Raw genomic sequence first — 26,590 nt, forward strand, 5'->3', positions numbered from 1 at the left:
TTTCCAATTGTACTCAAAACACTACTCCTTCAAGCAATTACTAGGTACAATCACGTCACTCATGCATGAACAGAAATTCGTTGGCTTCCGAGATCATTTCAAGCTTGTTTCAAGCAATCGTTCAATTTTAAGAGGAGTTTCATCATTAATGCTTCAAATCTCGTATTGTGGAAGCAGCTTTTGATTTTGTGTTAACTGTTAAGGTCATTTTTTTTCTTCGACAATATTCACTAAAGGAGTAATGAAAATATGCATAATCAAATAGAATATGTGTCAGTTATTCAACATTTGAGTGTCCCTCTAATGCTTTAACTACCACTTTTTAACATAATTATGTCGAAGTTTGCTTACAACTATTGTGTACCGGTACATGTAAGTCGAGAACAGTATATACATGTAATTATAAACTTTGTGGAGGGGAAACTACTAAGAAATGGGGCCGTGGGAGTTTTTTGGGGGGTTTTCTTTTTATTTGTGCACAGGTATTCTTGGTTGTTATCATTACTATAATTACCTTCACTTTCACAATCATGCGAAGTGAATCCGGCTGGGCACGTACATGTGTAGCCAAGGGCATCAAGAATATTGTTGGTACACTCAGCCCCGTTCTGACATCTGTTATCCAAGTCACATGGTACTTGATTGGTAAAGTAAAGAACGAAGAAAAGTTGCATTCAAGACGATAATAGCCACAGTTGTTATTGGTAATGCAGTGAAGATGATATGTTTGTGTTTCATATTAAAATGATAACATTTTCTTACCATTCATTTATGTCAATACTCCGACAAAAAACATTTAGGAGGGTCGATTTCATCGCAAGTCTACCACAAGTCCAGTCACAATCCAATGGAGTAGGGCATGATCAACAAAAATGAAAGGCCTTTGTCCAAATTCATTTGAATATAAACCTTTGAATGGAATCGAGACTGAATAACTTGTCATGGACATGCGATGACTTAGTTGTGATGAACACGACAACAATGAATAAAGGCGCTACGTTGAAGATAGTGCACTTGATATAAAATACTAAAACAGTTTCTACAGTTCAAAAATTTACATATTATTCATGAAGGTTTATTGGACATAGTATTACCTCATCGGAGTTTTACTTTTTCGAACTTTTCAATGGAAATAACAGAAGGTTTGCATGTCGAGGCAGATATTTTGTTTTAGCAATGTTACATTGCTTCACAAAAAAAACTGAATAGAAAAGCGCAGGGGAAATGTTTTTGACGACCAAAGATCCTTTGTTCGAAAATAACTTAAGTACTTTACAAAAGTGAAGAATTTTTGGTCATTATCTTACAGAGTGTTTGGCAGTTCTGCCCAGTGTACCCGACTGCGCATGTGCAGCGGTATCCAGTGGAAGAGGTTGCGTCAGTCACGCAGGTCCCAGAATTCTGGCAAGGTGTGTCGTCACAGGGAGCTGTCATGAACAGGTCAGTCAACATTATACAGTGTAGCACAATGTAACACAATGTAAATACAATGCAATACAATGTTATACGATGTAATACAATACAGTACAGGGGATAGTTAATGGTAAAAGGCATATAAGCAGTCCTTCATTTTTAAGGAGTGCGATCGCGCAGGCGCTCCTACTGCGCTCCTCGACTGTCTCGAAGGAGCGCCAAAAATAGCGCTCCTCAAAAATCCAAAAGAGGGCTCGTCAAACACGGGAAGTTTAAAAATAAGAAGTGATAAAAACGCAAAGGATTTTAAGTCTTAAGCCACACGTATTTTTCGTTGGTATAATGCCCAAACTCACGTTAATATGCCGCTGGACATCGCTAAAAATGAACGAACACCGAGCTTGTACATACATTGACGTACTGTATAAGATCGTGTGTGTACAGCGGTTGTATACTGTGCGTGCACAATCTGTATGTCGCATAGAGCTGCATGAAAACACGTGGGCCCATACGTGCTAGTGCAGCAATGACTGGTTCCCGCTGCGCCGCGCACTAAGTCCCAATGAAGGCATGATGAAAATGCGGTAACCAGTCAACGTAATAGCCACGCGGTGCAATGCACTGCCTGCCGTACAGTGTTTTGCGTGCAGGCCGGACGGAATAGACATCGTAAAAATGCCAAGAAAACAACGATTGAAAAGGACGATCTTTGCATGCTTATTCAAAAAACTTGATCTCTCTTGTCTGTGTATGTATTTCCCGTGTTCATGAATTTATTTTGAGGAAGTTTTACTAGTATGTGAAGTGAAACGATGCAGCGTGTTTCACCGAAATCCTATACCGTGAAACGAGGCCCACCACACACAGTGCATCACAAACACTCGTACTAGTGCGACGTTCAGACGTTGTTAGCCAGTTTCTCGTCGGGACTAGCATTGTGTATATGGCATACTTGACTTGCATTTTCCATTATTTTGAAGATTATCGACGGCAGATATTTTCGATAAAACTTAAGGCAAGTTTGCGTCATTTTGAGGCCCTTTTTTTATAGCTTTCGTAGAGCAATTGAAATAGTTCAGGCTGAAAATTTCATATAATTTTAACGAATCTGAAAGCAAATTTTCAGTTGCTTTATGTGCCGTTTATTAACTCTCCATTTTCCAAGTATAATCAAGTGATGAACCAACTGACAACTGTATTAAAAAATGAAAGCCTAAGCAGTAGTCAAACCTTTTATTAATCTCCATTTAGTTAGTTTTTTTAAATAAATTTGATTTTGTCTTACAGTTTCAAAAACGAAAAAAGTAACGCAACTTGAGCATATGTTATTATGCAAAAACTAATAATAATGCAGCCCCTTGAATAAATCCTTATATTCAAAATAAGACAAAAACAATGGTAACCCGTCGTTTTACCGCTGTTTATCCGTAGATTTGAAGGAGAGCGATTTGCTCTCCTCAAATATTTGAGGAGAGCGATTTATAGCTCTCCTGGATTTTCTTTAAATGAAGGACTGTATAAGATTAATCGCAAGTATCCCAAAAGTAACCTATTATTATGAAAAGGTACTTATTAAAGATTAAAACTGTACCTAATCACCCGTGAAATTATTTTGTCTAGCTTAATGTCATTTAGAAGGAATCAAGAAAGGCACATGTCGGTGATTTCCAACGATCAGCCAAATGACTTGAGTTTTTGAAAATGCGCGTACTATTTCGTGTCAAAAGATTGTTTTTTTTGTGCTGTTTTCTCGATAATTATAATATCCATTTTCTTTCTACTTACGCTTAAAAATCTCTTACCTTTATTGTGATCCGTGGACAAAATTCTGAAACTGTGTTTGTGTATAAAAGTCCATAACTTGGAAAGTACATCAGCGATATGAAAGATTCGTTTACTAAAATACAGCTAATTCATTGGTATTTTAAAGCTAATTCATTGGGACTATAAAGCTAATTCATTGGGATTTTACTATTTTCACATCCTAGATTTTGATAGCGTTTCATGCAGAACGTCCGTAAAAAGAGGGGGGCACCATTCGGTTTTCTTTTATTTGGTCATCCTGTGTATGACTTATCTGAAATCATTCACAAGGGACTCGTAACAAATCGCGTTAGATGAAGAACAACTTGCTCAGGGAAAGGGTTATCAGCACAGATACTGTAATTATACCTCTTCAGCAATGAGTAAGTCTTACCAATCTCACAAAAGGTCCCACTGTATCCCGCGAGGCAGTTACAGAAGTAACCACTCGCCGCCGTGTTGCTCTCAGTGCATGTCGAATTATTCATGCAAGGCAAATCAACACATTCTGTTCAGAATAAAACAAAACACAAATCCAACTTTAATAAATGATTATTAATGACATGCAATGCTGACACCAACAAATTGTAAAAGTAAAACAAGCATCTGTTCAGCCCGCACAAACTGTCCATTTGATGACAGAATGTACACACAGTCAATTGAAGTTTTATTGCCAAAAGTTCCAAAACACGAGAAACATTCAACTCGTGTCATCTTGCCACAAAATACTTTATTCATGTCAAGCAAACTATGACCTCACCGTGTCCATTTTTCTGAGAAGTACTTGGGACTGAAACATTATGTTAATTGGCAGAGTAGAAAAACTTGGTAAGCTGTTTCTTTGCTGGCTGACAATGACAATGTATGCAAATCAGATTAGGAAAGCTGAATTCATTGTTCAACCGTAATTGGTAGACTTTTTTCTTGATTGTTTGGCCATGGCAATGTATGCAAATTAGGTTAGGATGCCGTGTAATTGGTAGGTTGTGTTGTGATTGGTAGGTAATGACAATGTATGGAAATTAGGTTAGAAAAGCAAAATCCTGAAATTGTCAAACTGTAATTGGTAGGCTGTTTCTTGATTGGTAGACAATGACAATGTATGTAAATTAGGTTGGTGAAACCAAATCCTTTGTTCACTTGTAATTGATAGGCTGATTGGTTGACAATGACAATGTATGTACGTGTAAATTAGGTAACTAAAACAAAATTAGGTAACTTTGTCCAATTGTAACTGGTAGGCTGTTTCGTGATTGATTGGATATTGGCAATGTATGCTAATTAGATTAGGTGCTCTAATGTCTAATTGGTAGGTTGTTTTGTGATTGGTACCTGTAGGCAATGACGATGAATAGCAATGAATGGCAATTTACCTGTAGGTTAGGGAAGCTAAATCCATTGTCCAACTGTAATTGATAGGCTGTTACTGGATTGGTTGTCAGTGGCAATGTATGCAAATTGAATACATTGTTCAACTGTAATTCCACATGTTATATTCCTTTGGAAGCCACGACTCTAGAGGTAATCTAGAACTTAAAGAAACTCTTTACATTTTGTGCATTGTTTGATTTGCAAAAACCGACATAAGTCATGTTTCTGAACTTGCTGAATTATTTGCATGTCAAAGAAATTATGCCAAGTTATTTTCTTAGGGATAATGTGTTTTTTTGGGGGGGGGGGGCACGCTTTTATATCTTACTTGGTTCCCCAACGATGAATGTCTCGGCAATGAGTCGATGGTTTGGCAGTAGCTGTCCCCCTCTGGATCCCGTGAGTTGCATGAGGAATGCCTGGACAATGGTGTTTTCCGGTACAAACATCCGAAAGTTGAGGGAGAATCGGACCACTGCCTCAGCGTCAGAGATCCGTGTAATATCTCTGACGACAACATCTCCAAAATCACCAGCAATACTGGAGGACTCAAAGGCAGCTTCGGTCTAAACAACAACAACAACGCAGAGAGTGTTTCTTTGAAGGTGACACAAAAATACTATAAGCAGAATCAGGCATGCCGAGAAATGTACATGCTAAGGTTGAAAGTAATTTGAAGATACCGGTAAGAGATACAAGGCGAGATTTAAAGGTTTGCATGGTGAAGGGTAATAATACATTTTTCTAATAAGGTCACTTTCTTTTTGACTCACTCCGTATAGTCTAAGTGTCAGGGACTATGCAGACATTTAAAGAGAACTTACCGCATTCTTCAAATCTTGGAGATATTGGACATAATTTGCCAGCAAATTAAACAAATTTCCAGCGACAACGGCACCGCTTACATCAACAAAACTGGCCGAAGCATTGTAGGAAAATCCGGCTGCAATAAAGAAAAGAAATATGTTTTTGATCACCGATCATCACAGTAACATTGGCTTCAGTGAAATTAAAATGAACAGCAAATTTCGGCCACAGATCTTTTGCGAAATAAAAATGAACTCTGTTTGCAATTAAATCTCTTGCCACCTCTCATAGTGCTGGATTTAAAAAAGAATTGGCAAACTTAGTAAGTTTTTTTGTATTTTTATTTTTATTTTATGTCTTTCTGGTAATGAAACCAAGGATTCCTGAAAAGTACCCTAGCCACTGTAGCCCGAAAGCCTGACGAAAGCTATAGAGAGGAGACAATGAGAAGAAATTACAGTTTTAGAGGTGGGAGGAAAAGCCCAGAAGAATATTCTGGAGAAAACCCACAAATCAGGTAGGGAGTGAAAACCCAATCCACATACGTGTATAGGCCCAGGCGGGATTCGAACCCTGGCCACAGCGTTGGAAGGCGAGGAAAGTACCACTACGCCAACCTGACTCCCCTCATCAATGGGCCAGACTTAGGTAATTCATTGGTTAATGGGTTAATCCTTCACAACAGCACTGCCTGGCTCACAAGTGATAGGCAGGTACGGTAGTCAGTCCGTCAGTGAGATACCGGTAGGTGCAAAGAGAACACTAGCTGGCCCTCTGGGACAAGCAAAAAAAGCTATACTGAGGAACTTTAGGATTGAGGAATTTCACGTGACATCACAGGTCAGTGGACACAATTGATCTGCATTATATAATGGAGATGATATTGGACGTCTATGGTTGCAGACTATAGTAAATAACCTGCCACAGACCCCAGTGATGAATACGCCCACTTCTCAATTTCATGAAAAATACTCACAACCCTCCAAGGTGTTTGAGACACACATCATATTAAAGCTTGTTTCATCACCTTTTATTTTCTGTTCATTTATTGGGGGGTCAACTCATTACTTTTTGGAAAAAATTCCATCCAAAAATGATCAATGCAATTAATCGTTAGGCAGTGTACATGTACTGTACATCAATCGATCGAGCGCCGCGGTAGACTCCAAAATGGCAGATCTTTCACCATTCACGTGATTAGGTCACGTGGATGCAAAACCTCAAATTGGCAAGTCTACTAAAGCAAGGATACATTATGTACCCGTACCGGCAGTGGCATAGCCACAGGGGGGGGCGTGGGGGGCGACAGAAACCTTGAAACCTTGTCGCCCCCCCAGTCGCCCCCCCCCCCCCCCCCCGAAGATTTTGAGTTTCTAAAAAAATTATCATTGATCTACATGACGCCATGGGCGTCAATCCTGGGGGGACAGGGGGACATGTCCCCCCCCCCCCCCCCACTTTTTGAAGGGTGGGGGACACAATATCAAATGTCCCCCCCCCCCCCAGATTTTTGAACTCGTGTCTCATTTACAGGGCCCTATTATGTACTACAATGTATCTTTTGCTTAGAAAATATTGGTTAAAGTGGTCAGAAATTGCCTCAGATAGCACCACAGAGCATTTAGAATCCAAAATGTTTCGGGGCCCTTAAGCGGGCCCCGAACCCCACACCTATAGCTCAGAATTCTGGTAGCTGATTCAATAACTCCAACCTCGAAAACAATGTTCAAAAAATGTTCTTATGCCTTTAGCTGAGAAAACCTCGAAAATTATGTTTAAATTATTATCTTTTTTGCTAAGATAATTATTGATTAAAGTGGTAAGAAATTGCCTCAGATCACACCACAGAGCATTGAGAATCAAATTTTTTTTCGGGGCCCTTAGCGGGCCCCGAACCCCATGCCTATTGCTCAGAATACCGATAGCTCATTCAATGACTCCAACCTCGAAAAGGATGTTCAAATAATTATCTTTTGCTAAGAAAATATTACTTAAAGCATGGAGGAAAGTGGTAAGAAAATGCTTCAGATCACACCTCAAGTGGGCCCCGAACCCCACGCCGTAAGGGCTTCGCGCATCAGTTCTGATCAAGGTATGTCCCCCCCCCCCCCACTTTTGAAAAGCGATTGATGCCCCTGCATGACGCCCCCCCATGAAATGTTCCAGCCCCCCAGCGCCCCCCCACTGAAAAATTCCTGGCTACGCCACTGCGTACCGGAACATGCCAAGCAACAGAATTATAAAGATTGTTTCATCATAATATTTACCAGCACATGTGGAGCCATCTTGATAGAATCCTTGTGCACACTGACAATCATAGGTGCCAGGCAGATTGGCACAAACAACGTCCGCTCCAGAGCAGGGGTTTGTCAAACACTCATTGATATCTGCGGAAAAGAAAACAAACAACCAAGTTTCTTTTTACTGATGAAGGTTACGCAAAATTTCATCAAAATAAAGTAAAGTAAGTTTTTTTTATTCACGATATGGCACCTTGGTTTTTCCATGGTTGACTTAATAATCACAGAAAAAAACTGAATGTATCTCTTTCTTGCTTTCAGTTTGTAAACATGTTTACATGTTAAAGATTTTAGCATGATGTGATAGCAAGAACTTGTTTAGAATTGTGTTGACTCACAGAACACATTTTGATGGAGATATTCTGAGGCAAATAGGCTACATGTACCTTTGTCCAATGCCTAAAATTGAAACTTGGTCCCATGGTCAATTTGACCTCTCTTGGAGAGTTACTCATAACTCTATCAAAAGTTATCAGATTTTGACGTTTGATGTCTCATTTTAAAGTGGAAAGGCGTATCTTTGAAATCATACCTATATTATCTATATCTTGGTTACACATTCTACGTCTGGCATTCCATTATGTTTGTTTGCATTTTTTTTTGATACACACTGTATTATCATCCAGACCATTGTTAAAGGGGCACTAGGTACTAAAATCCCCGAAAATTACATGTTTCGATTGTTTACTTATCCTATTTCAAACATGTGGTTGAAAGGAAACCAACCTAATGTCTAACTGTTCCCGAGAAAAGATGAAAAACCCCGGTTGTTTACATCGGACACGACGGAGTACAATACGTTTTTCCTCTCGTTCTCAGTGTACGATACATGTTGTGTCTCTCGGGAACAGCAGTGACCAATCACCAATGCACAAAATAAATTTTCTTCGACGTCCGCAAAAGGCAAAAACACTTTACGGCTGGAATCACAACTAGCACACAAACAGCTCAACTTTTTTGGGTCGCAAAAGTGGACCCCGATATTCGTTCTCGCACCCATAGTACAGGGAATAGCACAAAAACGCCCAGTTTTTAAAGAATACCGGTAGTTGTGTGGATGTTTATATCCTACTTTTAAATGTTCTTTCCGATTAACATCATTTCGTTAAAAGCGCATTTTGTAGCCCAATTGGGCTGTTCCATGACCCAATGTCCTTTAAGTCAGCGATGATGACTTTATTTAATCATTTATCCAACGACTCACCTACACACATTCCCCCCATGCTCATTTCGTAGCCATCACTGCATATGCAGGAGAAACTTCCATTGCTATTCACACATTGGGACACCACTTCGGCACAGTCGTCCATGTTGAGTTCGCACTCATTCACATCTAAAAATGAGCAAAACACAATTAAGTGGTTAGCGATTAGTTTTTTGTTTTTCTTTTATATTGTGTAAACTGTATCAGGTACCGGTATATCGTATCCACGTCCAGTTGTACATATTGTTAGTATGTCTGTTTCACCAAAATATAATTTGGTATAAGGCTGTATGGCCAATGTGTCTTTATTGCCTTTAAATGCAATTCATAAAGTGATTTTTTTTTATGAAGGGCAATGAAACACAAGTCTGGGTATAACCCGTAGCACCAAAGCTTACCAATGCACTCTACTCCAGTGGAATCGTCTGGTGCAATGAAGCCGCTGTTGCATGTACAATAGAAACTGCCTTCGGTGTCAGTACACTGCGAATCTGGGCTGCATAAGCTGAGGGCGCACTCATCAACGTCTGAAACACAAATCATCAAATTTACATGTATTTTCATGTTGTTTACAAAACATGTGATTGCGATTAACCTTTTTGGTAATTTCCCAAGAACAAAACAAGATGGTGTTGTCACATTTCTTACCAAAGTTTCTCATCATTATCTCTCCGTGCCTCAGCCCCAAATAATTTTCTAAGGGTTACCATTATTTTCATCAGCCTCTACAGTCCTTCTGATTTGAGAATCACAGGTGTGTGGAAAAACGCACACCTAGATTTTTCTAGGCGTGTGACTTGCTAGGCGTGTGATTTTTCTAGGCGTGTGATTTTTCTAGGTGCGTGATTCTATTGTCCAAGTTGGGACTGAACAATCTGGTATTTGTTTTTTTCATAATATTCATCTTGGTTTACAATAAAGCCGTTTTCCCTTCACCAACATTATTTTTCACAAATTATGAAGTATAATTATGCCGTAAATGTATGCCAAGGTGTGCGGTACTGAGGGATTCAGGCGTGCGATTATTCACACTTCTCAGGAAGCATTTAGGCGTGTGATGGCGTGGGGGTGTGATCACACGCCTCAAAACAGAAGGACTGCCTCTAAACTACATAGCATTGGCCAAAGGAAATTTCCTCTGGGGATATGACCATTTCAACCCATACATGGTATGACATGACATCCACTCTCTTACATCTTGCACTAAAAAACCTAACTTACAAATTTGTTTTTGTTTCTCCGGTAATTGTGAGTGGGAAAATACCAATCTTGTCTTATTACAATGTAGTATTACAGTTAAATCTGTGCACGAGCCAATGGCCATCAGGCCGGCGTTAACACCTTGGGTTCAAGTTCAGTGGCAAGAAACAAGAGATATTTCTGCTGGATGGGAAGCAAGTCCATTACAAATACTCCCAAGCTAAAGCCGGTGTTGTGAGGAATTTGGACTCTTCGAAATACGGGCTCATTGATGTTATTGCGCGTGCCTAGGGGAAACTATTGAGGACAGCGACAAGTCACGTGTGAGGGGTCCATGTATGGGGTAAAAAGGAAACAGATTAGGAGTCCAAATTTCATATAACACCAGTATCCATTATACTCCTGGATGGAGGTGAAGTGCCTTGCCGAAGGACACAACATAATGGCCAGTAGCTGGATTCAAACCGCTGACTCCAGATCATGTTCGAGTCACGAACCCTAGGCCACACTCACACAAACCTGTCTACAACAAATAACTGTTCCTTGTTCGGAAAATCTGCAGTATGATTGTAAGCTTAAAATTTTGATGTTTTTTGTTGTCAGCAAAATGTATTTTTAAAGTACTTGATAATGATACCCACCTTGACAGTTAGTCCCGTTGCCTTCAAAGCCGTCCAAACACGCACATGCATGGCTGCCGTTGAGGTTGCTACACGTTGCCATTGGGTCGCATATATCAGGTGTGGTCTCACACTCATCAATGTCAATGCACTCACTGTAAGGATCGCCGTAGTAGCCAGCAGGACACACACACAGGAAACTCCCTTCGTTGTTCTCACATCTGCTGCTGAGCCCGCAAGGGGACGGCCCACTACACTCGTCAATATCTGTATTACAGCAGAACAACATTGGGAATCAGGTTGGTACAATGTACGGTGGTTCGTTCCTCGCCTTCCACCTCTGTGGCCTGGGTTCGATTCCTGCCCTGGTCCACATGTGGATTGGGTTTTCAGTTTCTACCTGATTCTGTGGGTTTTCCCCACAATATACTTCTGGGGTTTTTCCTCCCACGTCTAAAACTGTCATTTCTTCATCTGCAGGGGTGTGAAATCTCAGCTTTAAAGCTGATTTCAGCTTTTTTTGTGTGTTGGATTTCAGGGTTTTTTTTCCCTCACTTGCTGTGTACCAAAGTATAAGAGATTTCCAAAGTTCAGCTTTTTTTTTACACCTTTTTCAGCTGTTTTCGGCTATTTTTTGTCAGTGGTTACTCACACCCCTGCATCTGCTCTCAACAGGTTTCTGCTTTTGGGCATCTTTGGTTTCATTACCAGAAATCAATAAAAGTAATAATTTAATCACTTAAAGTAAAGGATTCCAGTACATGAATAATTCCATTTTAGCAGTTTTGAAGGAGAAAAGTGAGTGTTAATGTCGCTGTATTCACGTCCAAATCAGTTATCATATAAGTGGTAAAAACATACACCGAGGTCCCAAGAATGAGCCAACGTAACATTCTGAAGATGTTACTTTCCTGCATAAAAGCAGGATACCTGGTAGGTACATGTATTATAAGCAAGGGGTATGCTTTTAACAGACATAAATTGAGGCTGCCTGCATTCATTAAGGGAAGACATTTCTTAGATTCCTTTCGCTTATTCTGAAATATTTTCCTTCAGGGTCTTGCCGTCTGCACTGTCTTTATTTGAGATTGCGAAATTCAGCCAAATAAGCTGCTGCAAAAACTGGAGAACAAAAATACCTTCACAAAATCCGGTATCGTTAGCAGCGAATCCGAGGATACAAGAACAGTTGTACGTGCCGGGGACGTTTATGCATACAGCATTATCCGTACATGTAGCAGCCATCGCATCACTTTGCGGTAACGAACACTCGTCGATGTCTGGTCAAGTCGTAATTAAAAAAAATACCATCAAGTCCTTTTTTTATCAAAAAAAAAATGGGATGCACTTGGGAAAACACTTTAATGTTGCAAAAATGTGAACATGATGAACAAATTGCATTTCTTTTTTTAAATATGAGTGTTTGCTTGAATTAACTTCGTTTAAAGGGAAGACGTTTATTGGTATCAGATAGCCAGTGACACTTTTTGGCCAAATGCACAGTTTTGTACCAATCAAGGCTTTTTTTATCAAACATACCGGGTACATGTTCAGTTTAGAGAAACATGATTGCCCAATAAAGTGCCAGTTTTTACGTTACAGGAGTATTACTTAAACGTTGCAGCTGCTAACCTTTCTGCTATTTCAGAGGTCACAAACGGTCAAAATTTCCTTTCTTGCCTCCTGGCATACTGTTAACAAATCAATTGGGGTCTTGGCCAATATTGACCCAAGTAATAACATGTTTTTATCGGAGGGTTGAGGAATGTATTGCAGGAATGTGTTTGAGTATGCATTATAAGTCTATGCCTGTCCATTTCTACTTTTAATCAGTGTAAAAGTTACATTTCTCTTCTGTTTTGAGTTAGGATGTGTTGATCCCAATATAACTGCTACCGGTACACCAAAGGATTCCCAGAGTTAGTCACAATATACATCTTGATCATTTCGATTAGGATGTCTATTCCCTTACCTGAACATGTTCGCATATCATTATCGAGTGCGTACCCATCCCTGCATGTGCACTGGTAGCCACCAATGGTGTTGTCACAAAGATCAGCAGCCTCACAGCTGTGCTGTTGTTGGCTGCACTCATCAATGTCTATAACATATGAACATACATCATACGGCAAGCCATAATTAGTACATTTTGACCAGTGTTGTAGTCGATTGCATAATTTTTCCATAATTACGAGTACAGGGCATTTTCGCTTTAACGGCTGCATATTTACGTCGGCTCGTGTACTAACTTTAAATTTATTTACTTATTAAATAATTTCTTCTTTATACTGAGCAGTCAATTCAGTCCTTTTAACCATTACTGATCTGCCATGGGTCCCAGTAGGAGTAATACATGTAATACAATAAAACAGGATTTGAACATTAAAATTGATAAAATCAATACATGCATGTAGCCTGTTTTTTTCACATTGCACAGTGTGCAACGTTATTTCAAAACGGAGAACATAAAAATTGCTTTAAATTGAACGTTAAAATTTGTTACAGTGTTATTCATGACATTTATCGAGGTCTTCTTCGCACAATCATTATGTCCCTTAATCATATGATGCACGTGAAAACATCTAGGTGAAGTTCGCCAAGGATATATGACCCCACATTTATCACGTTGAGGAGCCATTGAAATTCTTTATTATCCAAATGTATACTTAATACGCTCACGTTATGTTTTAAATTTAAGAACCCATTCTCACCTTCGCATATCAGGTCCGACTCATTTGATGCAAATCCACGATAGCAAATGCAGCCAGCAACACCGCCAACATCATAGCAGTCTCCATTGATACACGTAGCATTGACACACCCACTGTCCGCTATACATTACAAATAGAAACGGTACCATGCAACAATGAAAAACAGTCTTTTTCATCACACATTGTTACTTAAAGTATTAATGATTACATAAAGCATCTTGAAAAGACAGTATAACACATCTGAAATATAGCCTATACTGTACATAGGCCAACATTAGAAAATCTGTTATTGGTTTTGCAATTTACATTATTATTAAGCATTTTCATGGCCCTTTTACCCCAAAGAACTACCACACAAAAAATACAAATAAAAAGTGCACGTTAGTTCAAAACACATTGCCAACTACACAACTGTTCAGGAGTTCAAATCATGTGATCAATCTGAGTAACTTAAAAAAAGTGTTACCTTTTGGATACTTTTTAACTTGTGCTCAATAGTTATAGTGGGGAATGTGTATTAGTAGTTCCCGTTTGTGACTCATGATCAGAGGGTCAAGGGTTCGAATTCAGCTGCTGGTCATATGTTGTGTCCTTGGGCAAGCCACTTCATCCCCAACTGCCTCTCTCCACCCAGAAGTATAAAAGGTTACCAGCATTAACTGGGGAGTAACCTGCGATTGACTTGCATCCCGTCCAGGGGGGAATACTCAGTTGTTTCATGTTACTGAAACCAGAGATAAATGCCGGCCTGATGGGCTTGTGACAGACTTTACTTTACTATTATAACGGAAGATGAGAATTTCAGCCATATCCAAATAAAGCAGTTGTACTGACCTGTACAGTTTTTGAGGTCAGCATCGAGTGAAAATCCTGGGCTGCAGTAACAGTCAAATGATCCCTCGGTGTTATTGCAGCTTTGGACACAGTCATCAAGCTGAAGATCACATTCATCAATGTCTGACAGTAAAAAGAAAAGAGACAAATCAGTGTGACGCTGAATGTGTTCGTAAGAACACAAGGAATTAGTTTTTTTGAGGGTACATGTACAGGATGAGTAAAAAAAAAAAAAACCCAAATGTCAAGACCATTTTTTTTTAATAGTGAAGTTCTGCATAGGGATGTTTGTAAATTGTTTTCGTTTTGTTGAAAGAACACGTACCTTTTTGTGATCCGTGGACAGAAATTTAAAACGATGCCTGTATTCAAACTTTTGAAACTTGAAAAGTACACAAACGATTCATATGAGACTTGTACTAAACGAAAGCTTATTAACAGGGCTTTTATATCCTAGACTATACCCACCTGAACAGGTTTGTCCATCGCCGATATAACCTGCCGAGCACTCGCAGGTGAAACTACCCGTCGTGTCCGTGCACTCAGCTTGCAGGTGGCAGACGTTGACCACACGGTCGCACTCATTCTCATTGGCACACGTGACTCCATCGCCAAGCCAGCCTTCACTGCACGTACAGTTAAAGCCACCAATGGTATTGGAACATGTGGCCTGTTCATGGCAGTTATCCAATGATCTGGTGCACTCATTGACATCTGGTAAAAACAAAAGAGGAGCAGGTAAAATGTAAAAGAGTTTTATTTAAAATTTGTAAATTCCTCAGACAGTTTACCCATTCCTATTGGTCGAGAGCCCGTCACGTGGGTGGTTTTAAACGGTTGATAAAACACTGACTGGCTGGTTTTAAACACTTCTTCGGTGTCAATGAAATTTGGACTCCTATAAAATCTGGTCCCTTTTACCCTTTTTTTGGTTGAACGTTCAATCTTCACTTCGGTATGCGCAATACTACCAAAGAGTCCGTATTTCTTGTTGTCCTAAATTTGCCCTACTCCGGCACAGCCGCGTTCTCGCCACATCGTCTCGGGCCACTATCCTCGCCCAGACCCCAAACCGCTTTAAACGTACTAGTTTAAAACCGGCAAAGCACATAAGTTATTCCCTCACTAATACAAGTTTGTAACATCTACCGCGCCATTATCAGGTTTTAGGATGACTTCGTGATGACAAATTAGAACTAGTTTGTTTCGCTGCACAACATAATACATACATGAAACAAAACTTCTAACCAAACAATAAACCTTGTTCTTCCTTACATGTGTATCTAGGCATCATTTTGTGTGCCTACATGAGTTTAGTCATACAGATGTTATACTATACATGTATGTACAAATGGAAAACAATGATTCGAGCATTATAGAAACACCACCAACAGTTAAATTCTATGTGAACACAGCGAAAATGCCATTGGAATAATGTACATTGTAACCAGCATGTAAAGCAGTTCCTGTGCAAAATTGATATGGTCTCAAGAAACGAGAAAAGCCTCTAGACTATAAGTTGGTACAATTGAAATAAAACATGACGTCTAAGCACCTGCACATGTCTCCCCGTTGCCCTCGAATCCATCCTGGCATGAGCAGGCATATGAACCGGCGGTGTTTCTGCAATCAGCATTATTGCTGCATTCATTCTGTAGATTGCACTCATTTATGTCTATGGAGAGAAGATTGGAAAGACAGATTGACTGACTATAAGTTAGGGAATAATTGATTGACTCTACCCAAATTTGGCCAAATTATAATTCTTAAAGCGAACCCAGTAGGAGTAATGTTGAAGCTTTGTTTGTGTTGACGCTAGTGAAAATTTCCCATCAATCATTTATTATAGATACATTCCCATGATTACTTTATTTAACCTTCCAAATGTTTTTCTGCTAAGTTATTTTTTGAAAGTGTGGTTTTATGATCAGTTAACAGTCAGATTAAATTGTCAATGCTCAGATGTTACGGATAATGATGATAACGTTAGACGAAATTGTAAGGTCCCAAAAAAAGTCTCCGGTTTCTGGTTTTGAGCTTGCCCCAAAAGTGGTGCGGTGACGCAGCTTTCTCTTTTTTTTCTTCTTTTCAAAAGTTTGCTGATGACTGCAAATGGTGCCCGACTAAATTTGTGCAAAATATATGGGAGTCCAGAGAGGCCACATAAAGCTTATACTCGATTGTAACCCCATCTAAAAACGCGTTAAAATTGTGCAGCAGCAGGATTCCAGTCAAACCAGTGAGTTTGGCAGTTTGAGACATCATCTTACACTGAAAAAAACTTTTTCGTTTTGCCGACGCGCATGGCTACGGTGACGCGCGCGCAATCCGCGCATACCAGAATTAGGAGACTTTTTGTTTTGGCCTAACAGGTTTGGGTACAAATTGATTATTTGATCTGTTTATCATTTTTACCAGCACACAGTTATACAACACCTGGCTTTTTAGTGTTAACTCTTTGTCCTCACATTTTTTGGCTTGACATTAAAACCCAATGTATAGCATAACCATGTCTTACCTGAGCAGGATCTTCCATTGCCATTGTCATCGTTATATCCGGTGTTACATGTGCAGTTGTATCCACCTGGCACATTTATACACTCTGCAAACTCAGAACACTCGTCTGTTACCAAAGTACATTCATCAATATCTGTAAACAGAGAAAACAAGTCAGGTGTGTTTACAAACACAAATGCCCCGCAACCGTGACTGTTCCCATGACATAACACCACTCTTTTAACATCAACTTACATGTACCTTGGTCACATGGAATGTTCATTGACAGCATTAGTGTCTTCTGTAGGTTTTATATGAATTAATCCCTAATCCCTATGATCTCAGAATAAATACAAGATTTCTATTGTTTTAGCCACTGTGACCTTGACCCTTAACCTTTTGGCCCCAAATGCAAAAGGCTTCTTAGGATTACCAAGGACAATCCACAAACCAAATTTGAAGTTCATATGTAAAGTATTTCTCAAGTTATCGCGCTGACAAAATTTCTATTGTTTCAGCCACTGTGACCTTGACCCTTGACCTTTCGGCCCCAAATGCAATAGGCTTCTTAGGATTACCAAGAACAATACACAAACCAAATTTGAAATTCATATGTAAAGTATTTCTCAAGTTATCGCGCTGACAAAATTTCTTTTGTTTTAGCCACTGTGACCTTGACCCTTGACCTTTCGGCCCCAAATGCAATAGGCTTCTTAGGATTGCCAAGGACAATCCACAAACCAAATTTGAAGTTCATATGTAAAGTATATCTCAAGTTATCACGCTGACAAAATTTCTTTTGTTTTAGCCACAATGACCTTGACCCTTGACTTTTCGGCCCCAAATGCAAAAGGCTTCTCAGGATTGCCAAGGACAATCCACAAACCAAATTTGAAGTTCATATGTAAAGTATTTCTCAAGTTATCGCGCTGACAAAATTTCTGTTGTTTCAGCCACTGTGACCTTGACCCTTGACCTTTCGGCCCCAAATGCAATAGGCCTCTTAGGATTACCAAGAACAATACACAGACCAAATTTGAAGTTCATATGTTAAGTATTTCTCAAGTTATCGTGCTGACAAGATTTGTCCGGACACACACACCCACACACCCACCCACCCACACACAGTCGTTTTTATGCCCCGCGGCGAAGCCGAAGGGGCATACTGTTTCCGCCTTGTCCTTCCGTGGGTGGGTGGGTGGGTGGGTGGGTGGGTGGGTGTGTGGGTGTGTGTGTGGGTGGGTGTGTGGGTGTGTGTGTCCGGACAAATCTTGTCAGCACGATAACTTGAGAAATACTTAACATATGAACTTCAAATTTGGTCTGTGTATTGTTCTTGGTAATCCTAAGAGGCCTATTGCATTTGGGGCCGAAAGGTCAAGGGTCAAGGTCACAGTGGCTGAAACAATAGAAATCTTGTCAGCGCGATAATTTGAGAAATACTTTACATATGAACTTCAAATTTGGTTTGTGGATTGTCCTTGGCAATCCTGAGAAGCCTTTTGCATTTGGGGCCGAAAGATCAAGGGTCAAGGTCACAGTGGCTAAAACAAAAGAAATGTTGTCAGCGTGATAACTTGAGATATACTTTACATATGAATTTCAAATTTGGTTTGTGGATTGTTCTTGGTAATCCTAAGAAGCCTATTGCATTTGGGGCCGAAAGGTCAAGGGTCAAGGTCACAGTGGCTGAAACAATAGAAATTTTGTCAGCGCGATAACTTGAGAAATACTTTACATATGAATTTCAAATTTGGTTTGTGTATTGTTCTTGGTAATCCTAAGAAGCCTATTGCATTTGGGGCCGAAAGGTCAAGGGTCAAGGTCACAGTGGCTGAAACAATAGAAATTTTGTCAGCGCGATAACTTGAGAAATACTTTACATATGAACTTCAAATTTGGTTTGTGGATTGTCCTTGGTAATCCTAAGAAGCCTTTTGCATTTGGGGCCAAAAGGTCAAGGGTCAAGGTCACAGTGGCTAAAACAATCAAAATCTTGTATTTACTCTAAGATCATAGGGATTAGGGATTAATTCATATAAAACCTACAGAAGACACTAATGCTGTCAATGAACATTCCATGTGACCAAGGTACATGTAAGTTGATGTTAAAAGAGTGGTGTTATGTCATGGGAACAGTCACGGTTGCGGGGCATTTGTGTTTGTAAACACACCTGACTTGTTTGCTATGCTTCCGAGGATTGGCTTCGTGTTTTCCTTTGTTCCCTGATCTAAACCTTTCCCATAGACTTAGTGCACAAACCGGCGTTCGAGGACAATAGACACCGTTGTTCGAGGATGAATGGCCCCTTTGTGCTCCTTTTGTTGTCTGTCCTCGAGCGTAATACAATACAGGAACACCCACACCCACACACCCACCCACCCACCCACCCACCCACCCACCCACGGAAGGACAAGGCGGAAACAGTATGCCCCTTCGCCGCGGGGGCATAAAAATGAGAAGAAGAATAATCGATAATCTTTTTTGATCAGTAGTGGACCACGACGTTGAAAATGTGCAACATAAAGGGTGAAAAAGCATACATAGTTTTTTTCGCTCATCAGTAATTGGTGTTGTAATAAATATGAGCTGCGCGTGCGTGACACGAACTACAGGTTACAAGTGCAGGGTTGAATACAAGGTTTCCCCAACCTCGATGCTTAATTCATTTCCAACCTTGTTTCCAATAACTAAGCCCTGGATAAGAAACTTTCATCCTGTATCCTGATTCGATACCGCAATTGGCTAGTAATGCATTTTTATCGTGTTCTTGGTGTTGTTATTCACAGCGTGCAGTACGTGTTTTCGCGATCATTCGTCCACGCCTTCTCGAAAATACTCATTTCCTTTCCAATTTGTTCATGTTAATATGAAATGTGATACTGCATGTTGTCTCGATAAGATCACAATGTTTTGGTTAATTAAATAAATCGTGTTTCCGTAACTCACGCCATGCTCGCGCGAATTAATTGACTCTGTTTTTACCCCAGACACCGCATACAAAAACCAAACGCTAACGTAACCCACATGCAGGCACCAGACTATTCCTCATTTGCATACGTGTTCAAAAATCTTGCACATGCAAATGATCCAATACCAGGGTGAGAGAGCAGGTAGTGCTGGGCGCGTACTGCTCAACACCCTGGGGACGAGGTTGGGGTTCCCCAAGATGTCAGCCACAACATTTCATTGTAAAAGAAGCCCAGAATAAAGCAACCTACCGATACACCTTCTGCCATCGACGTGCAGCAGGTACCCGTCCGTGCAGCTACAGGTGAATCCATTTAAGATGTTGACGCAACCTTGATCACATCCCATTCCACCCTCACTCGAAGGAGTGTAAATTTCACACTCATTGACATCTAAAATAGGAAGTGCAGCAAAAATAAGAATAGACTATGATAATCGCTAAACTGGTATTGATAGAGTTTATTAAAAGTTCCCAGTATTTTATTTTTGGGACTCGAGCCTTAGTAGCCTTCGCTCAAGTTGAGTCGAGTCGAGTCAACAAAAATTGTGACTCGAGTCGAGTCATAGACTCGAGTTATTACAACTCTGATGTTCCGACGTGCCAAGCTATGACACAAGGCCTGTACCAGTGTGATGTGACATTATTAGTGGAATGTTCAATGTTATTTTGTCGTACCCTCGCAAAAGTTGCCATCCCCGAAAAAACCCTCGGGGCACGGACCACAGGTGTTGTTGAGAGATGGGGGTTCATCGTCGATACACGTGACGCCTACGAAACACGGCTTGTCAGCACAAGCATCGTAGTTATCCTGGCAGAAGTCCCCAGACCATCCCTCCGGGCACTCGCATAATACAATCTAAAGCAAAACCAAGTCATTTTTTGATGAAGAAACCACAATGTCATTTTGATACATGTAAATAAAATTCAATAGTAAAACTGTTGCAGTTGATATTGATAGTGATATTGGAACGTTGTGGATCATTATATAAATTTAGGGTCCAAAGTGTGATTTTTCCCCTGTCCCTGTTGCCTTGGTTCTTTGTAATTTGCCATTCAATTACCGGTATAATTAAAACTTTTGAACTTTTTTAAAATTTGTATGGTAGATAGTTTGCAATTCCTTACTCTTGGAGCATCAGAATTATAGAATCATAGATGTCGGAATCTATAGAATGGCCCATAGTCCAAAGAACACTCTCAACAACCAATTGGTAAATTGGTAAATTGCTAAAATATCTGACACAATCTGAGGCAACGATTTTATAATAATAGTGTGGTGCTTATATAGCGCTTTATACCCAAGGTCAAAAAGCACTTCGCAATTATTACCCCTGTTCATAAGGCCACGAGACCAGTTTTTGCAGGCAGCTCGAGATAAGCGCATTCTGGTTTCTACCTGCACAGGTACTCATTTATAATCCTGGATGGAGAGGGGCAATTGCAGTAAAGTGTCTTGCCAAAGAACACAAACACCATGTTCCCAATCGGGATTCGAACCAACGTACCACTGCTCATGAGTCGAATGCCATAATCATTAGACCACTGCGTTCTGTAAAACCTCTGTGTGATGAAACACATACATAACTGATCCTTTTTAAGCCACTTGAACGCGGGGACGAATACCAAACCTTTGTAAAAAAAAAATTAAACTAATAATAATTATAATAATAATCAAAATCTTACTGCAAAACTATCCAGGGCTATATTACTATCCAACGTGTACTGGTCAAAGAGGCACGAGCCACCATTCTGACAGTCACACAACTTGACGATAGGTTGCACTGAGGTGTTGAACGTCCCATCAGATGCTACAATTCCAAGCTTAACTTTTGTCTTGTCCAACGGATTCCATTTGAAAACACCATCTATTAACATAAACCCAAGACAATAAAAACATTACTCTAATTGGGTAATTAAGATACGGAATAGTTTTCAAATTTAGTTACAAAGCCTTTTTTTTTTCAATTTGAAACTTGAAAACATATACGTAGAATGCTTTTGTCATTTCAAGGCTTCCATTCAATGCACCTTTACTTTTCTGTTTTATCTGATTTGAGTTTATTGCTTAAATAAGGTCCACGAATTTCAGAAATAGACTTGGTGGCAATTTGGTAGAAGGCAATTAGACCGCGGTAGAAAGGGTTCCAAGCCTCTCTGGAAATCAGGGAAAACCTTGACAATTTGTTTTCATTTTTCCAGTTATTGGAAAACAAAGGAAATTCGGTAATACAAAGTCTAAAATCAGGGAAAATTAACTCAGGGAATTTTACAGTGACCCTGAAGGGAAAGGTTTTCGCCAGTTTGGCGTGTGTGCGTCTTGTGCCGTGTGTCCAAGTTGTGTCCATTGACTGACTGGCTATGGTGGCTTGTTGGTGTTCGTGGAGGATGAATATTACACACCTCTCCAGACATTAACAGTTGGATGTGTTTAATACACCACCTCTGCACCTCCCAGCCTTCTCCTTAAAGTGAAATTACTTCTCGTGTCCGAGCTTTTGGAAGTATCTCTCAGGTAGATATCAGGGAAACCTCAGGGACTAGTGTTCATTCATAAAGTGCACACACCCTGGGATATCGATGCTCCTGAAATGTCTTCCAGTAAGTTGTATATGATTTCCTGGCCGTCAGCGTCTGTAGCAGTTACCTCGAGGGTGAAGTTTTCTCCAACGATGACGTTCACCGACTCTACGGAAGTTGTGATGTTTGGTGGCGTATTTGCTGCAAAGATGCACCAAAAGGGACAACTCATCAATATCAAACCATGTTTCAAGTTACTTGTCCCATGCTAGTAAAGATCTCAAAATTGCAATAAAATATGTGTGGGCTGTTATATAATCTGTTGCAGCTTGTGTTACTGGTGTTACATGTACTTTCGTAAACATTTCAAGTCCTGGATATTGACATTTGGATCAACATTACTCTCTTAGATTTTGATGTTACTGTAATGTAGTGAGCTTGTCACTAGCACATGAATATTGCTTCGATGCTTGCTTGGTTTATTGTGTCTCAGTACATCTCAGTATATCACATGAGGGTTCTGTGCTTATCAAGGGCTACATACATGTAGTTCTAGGGTGTAATATTACCCAAGTTGGGGCCTTATTCATTTAGTAAGTTGGGGTTTGTGCATTCCAATGTGGATCAAGGTAATGCACATGGTGCCTATACATATAGCTATCATGTAAGGATACTACAGTTACACAAACCTGCCAGTTGAGCAAGATTGTGACTTCTGCACCCGATTTCATCAAACTCTTCGTAACTTACGATGCATCGCAGCGATGCGACGCGTCGTATCTCTACGATGCGTCGCAGCTGCGATGCGTCCTTCGATCATTTCACAAAACACGTCGTAAGTGCGACGCGTCGTGGGTGTATTTATAGCACATCTCGGTGACTGTTTTATGTATTTAGTCAGTGTACAGTAAATTGTCGTTTAATATTTAACAAAGAGTCGTCGGATCTCAGCTTGCAATTTGATAAAACGTAAAACAAAATGGCAGCCGTGCGATGCAATTTTGAAGGAAAACAATCTCTCATTGGACTGTATAGCTACTTTGAAATTTCAACTCTAATATTCCGGTCTAATTCATAATTATTCAATGAATATTTTACAACTTTACATACATTGCCTCAGTATTATAATCTTGTTAATGTAATGTTTATGGCATAAAACTGGCTTTAGAAATGAAATGACGTGTCTAGTGACCACTAGACACGTCGTAACTTGCGACATGTTTTAAGCTGTTGTCAAGGAACTCACGACGCGTTCAACACATCGCAACTTTCGTGAAATGGAAGATACGACGCATCGCGAGTTGCGACGTGTTACACGTCGTAACTCGAGTTGCGACGCGTTGCAGGGCTTCGTGAAATCGGGTGCTGGTTAACTTACAGATAATGAGATTGGTTTCTTCGTTCACAATAGTCTGCATCAGTGTAGCCGCACTAATAGATTCATCGTGAGATGCCAAGCGATCGTAGAGACACATGGTGTTGTTGCCGCACTGTTCCCGTGCTGCTGCCAGATCCTGTGGCGTTGCCTCAGCTATAAGGTCCTCCAGAAACTTGGGCACAAAGTCTAGGTTGTTGCAGGTGTTCCAGTCGTTGTTGTTGACGTAGTAGAACAAAGACGTTTCAGGGGTCGTTCTCCCTGTCAGACAAGAGACAGGAATAGAAGAATTAGACAGAGATAGTAATTGATCGTTTTTGCTGGTCCCCGAAGGCCAGGTTATGGTTTCTCAGACTCTGTACTCTGTACCGACCGACCGACTGACTGACACTTGTGACTTATAGTCACAAGTGTTGTTGGCCAGTGAGGAAAACCAGGCAGTACGTGCTATTGTACAGGGTGCCCCAAAAATGCAACCCTAAAACATTTGCCTTTTTAAAAAAGGGATCGGTGGATTGTAATGTTTTGGGTATTAGATTAAAGATGAGAGCTGTTTCTTTCAAATACTAAACAAATCACGAAAATTGCTCTTTGGGTTGCTGAGAAAATGCCAATGATGTAAAGTAGTCACTTTACATCCTGTACACAAGTTCACATGTACAAACATGTACGTCAAACAGTGAAACATTTTGCTGCAAGCCTACTGTGCAATTATCCTTCATTTGTGCAATTTCTTTAATATTTTGACATATTTATGATGCTGAATAGGACTAAAAAAGGATGAATAAGATAAAAGGTATTTAATTCAAATTCAATTTTACACTTGTCATATTATGTGCCATATTGTTTTTAAGGATTAGGACATGAACAAATAGGTACAGTGAAAATCCCTTACTGTGGTAATTAGTTTGTGTTCAGGATGAAATCTCCATCTCCAAGTTATCCCCATCTTTGAAACCCGTGTTTTTATAAATGTTAAGGCAAAAGTATTGGCTGCTCCAACCGATTTTTTTATCACAAATTCTTCACTTTGAACGTTTCGTTAAAAAAAAGTGGAACATTCTGAAGGAACTCACAGGTCGTGCCAAACTCAAAGTAATCTCTTTCCAGCATTTTGTTATTTGGTCCTGTGGGTTGTTGGACGTTCCCATCTCGCCGTAGGGCCTCGTTACTAGGATCGTCGTCCCATTGACCTGTTGAAAAGTAACGTAGCTACTTAACACTCACGATAAAATAATGCTTATGATACCAATGACTACTACAAAAACTGCACTCTGTGGCATCAAACTAGTTCACTGCCATTTAGTTTGTGAGTAGCTATAGAATATTGAGCAAGTTGACCTACGACCTGTATAGTTGGTGTGGTCAGTGTTAAGTGTGTCGCTCATTCAACAAAGACCAAAATTAGGACAAGTTTGTTGAAGACTTCACAAAGCTTGCTGCTGCTTCTATTGCTGCTTCTGCTGCTGCTTCTGCTGCTGCTGCTGCTGTTGCTGCTTCTGCTGCTGCTGCTGCTGCTGCTGCTGATGTTGCTACTGCTGCTTCTGCTGCTGCTGCTGCTGCTTCCTCTGCTGCTGCTGCTTCTGTTGCTGCTTCTGCTGTTTATGCTGCTGCTTTTGCTGCTGCTGTTGCTACTGCTGTTACTATTGCTGCTGCTCCTGCTGCTCCTGTTGCTTTTTTGGGCGGGGTGGTTTCGGGGCATTTTGTTGCACTAAATGGTGTCTTTCATACGTACAATGGAAAAAAGACCTTAACGATCACAATTAACTTACTGATTTTGCTTGGTTAAGTATCCTACTTACCCAAAAGTCCTTTGATCTTGCCCTTTAGAGTATTGGGAAGCACAACTTCAACATCAGCTATGCCATTGGCAACTCGGAAAAGTAACTGGATATCCGAAGTCCAGTCTGCATGTATCCTGAATGGGGATGTGGCTTCCCGGAGTACGGTCAAGTCTTCAAATTCTGACGCTTCAGAAAGGAAAAACAGGTATGCTTAGATTTGTTGATTTTTCTGTAGATCATGCCTTAGGAGTGACAAAATTACACTCTTAAGTCCTGGGTCAGATTTGACCTGGAATCCGAGTCAGATCTGACTCAGAATCCCAATCGAATCTGACTCGGTATCCGGGTCAAATCTGACTTGGAATCCGGGTCAAATCTGACTCGGAATCCGGGTAAAATCTGACTTAGAATCCTGGTCAAAATATGACTCGGAATCTGAATCAAATCTTACTCAGAATCCGAGTCAAATCTGACTTGGAATTGGGATGAAATCTGACTCAGAATCCGAGTAAGACCCGACCCGGAATCCGGGTAGGATCTGACCTGATGCTGTTCAGGCTAAAAATGACACTTTTGCCAAGGTGTCCGGGTCAGTGTTCTAGCCAGGCATCAAATAGCGCTAGCACCCACTACGCTTTCGGAAATAAGCGCTACGCTTAAAGCGCGCTGCTACGCTACCGCTACGCTATAAATTTTGGTTGCGAAAAAAAAAAATCTGCCGTTTGTTCGTATACAAGCGCAGCGACTTTGAGCATTGCGCACTGGCCGTACGACACAGCAAAAAATAAACAACGATCCCACCGCACGTACCCCGTACGATACCCCTACCGTGATGCTGCGCCACACGCATTCGCTATAGCAATAAGCACGTGCTGTTTTGTGCTGCGTAGATACAGCGCTCCGTACGGACGTACAGTACGTGTCACCAACATGTCACGTACAAAGCGCTCTGTGGACCACACCATTTTGCGCTATTGGGTGTGCTTTCCTAAGGTCAATATTTACAAGCATTTCAACTGTTTTAAAATTATAAATAATACTTTTTATCAAGTCCGAAACATAATCCTTTTCGTAAAGGATTTATTTGAGAAACGATGTCCAAAGAAAGGTTAAGCACCCCTACGATATCAATGGATCCGTCCCCAAAGATGGCCGCACGTGAAGAATTCTTCTTGAAGAATGT

The 26,590-nt window shown here is 40.4% G+C and overlaps 1 protein-coding gene across 1 annotated transcript in view; it reads right to left on the reverse strand.

Moving 5' to 3' along the window:
• The window catches only part of LOC119720324, a 77,569-nt gene that overhangs the window by 25,531 nt on the left and 25,448 nt on the right, over positions 1-26,590 (reverse strand). The window contains exons 12-34 of the mRNA XM_038189967.1: positions 25,426-25,593; positions 24,700-24,816; positions 23,627-23,884; positions 22,297-22,449; positions 21,415-21,596; positions 20,407-20,587; positions 19,982-20,122; positions 16,782-16,913; positions 15,819-15,938; positions 14,732-14,977; positions 14,264-14,386; positions 13,430-13,549; positions 12,691-12,819; positions 11,858-11,998; positions 10,740-10,985; positions 9,297-9,425; positions 8,899-9,027; positions 7,662-7,781; positions 5,412-5,530; positions 4,916-5,153; positions 3,611-3,724; positions 1,308-1,427; positions 515-637 (exon numbers count right to left, since the gene is read on the reverse strand). Of these exons, the coding sequence (XP_038045895.1) occupies positions 515-637; positions 1,308-1,427; positions 3,611-3,724; positions 4,916-5,153; positions 5,412-5,530; positions 7,662-7,781; positions 8,899-9,027; positions 9,297-9,425; positions 10,740-10,985; positions 11,858-11,998; positions 12,691-12,819; positions 13,430-13,549; positions 14,264-14,386; positions 14,732-14,977; positions 15,819-15,938; positions 16,782-16,913; positions 19,982-20,122; positions 20,407-20,587; positions 21,415-21,596; positions 22,297-22,449; positions 23,627-23,884; positions 24,700-24,816; positions 25,426-25,593 (3,549 nt within the window). The remainder of the gene's footprint in view (positions 1-514; positions 638-1,307; positions 1,428-3,610; positions 3,725-4,915; positions 5,154-5,411; positions 5,531-7,661; positions 7,782-8,898; positions 9,028-9,296; positions 9,426-10,739; positions 10,986-11,857; positions 11,999-12,690; positions 12,820-13,429; positions 13,550-14,263; positions 14,387-14,731; positions 14,978-15,818; positions 15,939-16,781; positions 16,914-19,981; positions 20,123-20,406; positions 20,588-21,414; positions 21,597-22,296; positions 22,450-23,626; positions 23,885-24,699; positions 24,817-25,425; positions 25,594-26,590) is intronic.

The sequence above is a fragment of the Patiria miniata genome, unplaced genomic scaffold (genome assembly GCF_015706575.1).
Source record: "Patiria miniata isolate m_02_andy unplaced genomic scaffold, ASM1570657v1 HiC_scaffold_9, whole genome shotgun sequence".
Classification (NCBI taxonomy): domain Eukaryota; kingdom Metazoa; phylum Echinodermata; class Asteroidea; order Valvatida; family Asterinidae; genus Patiria; species Patiria miniata.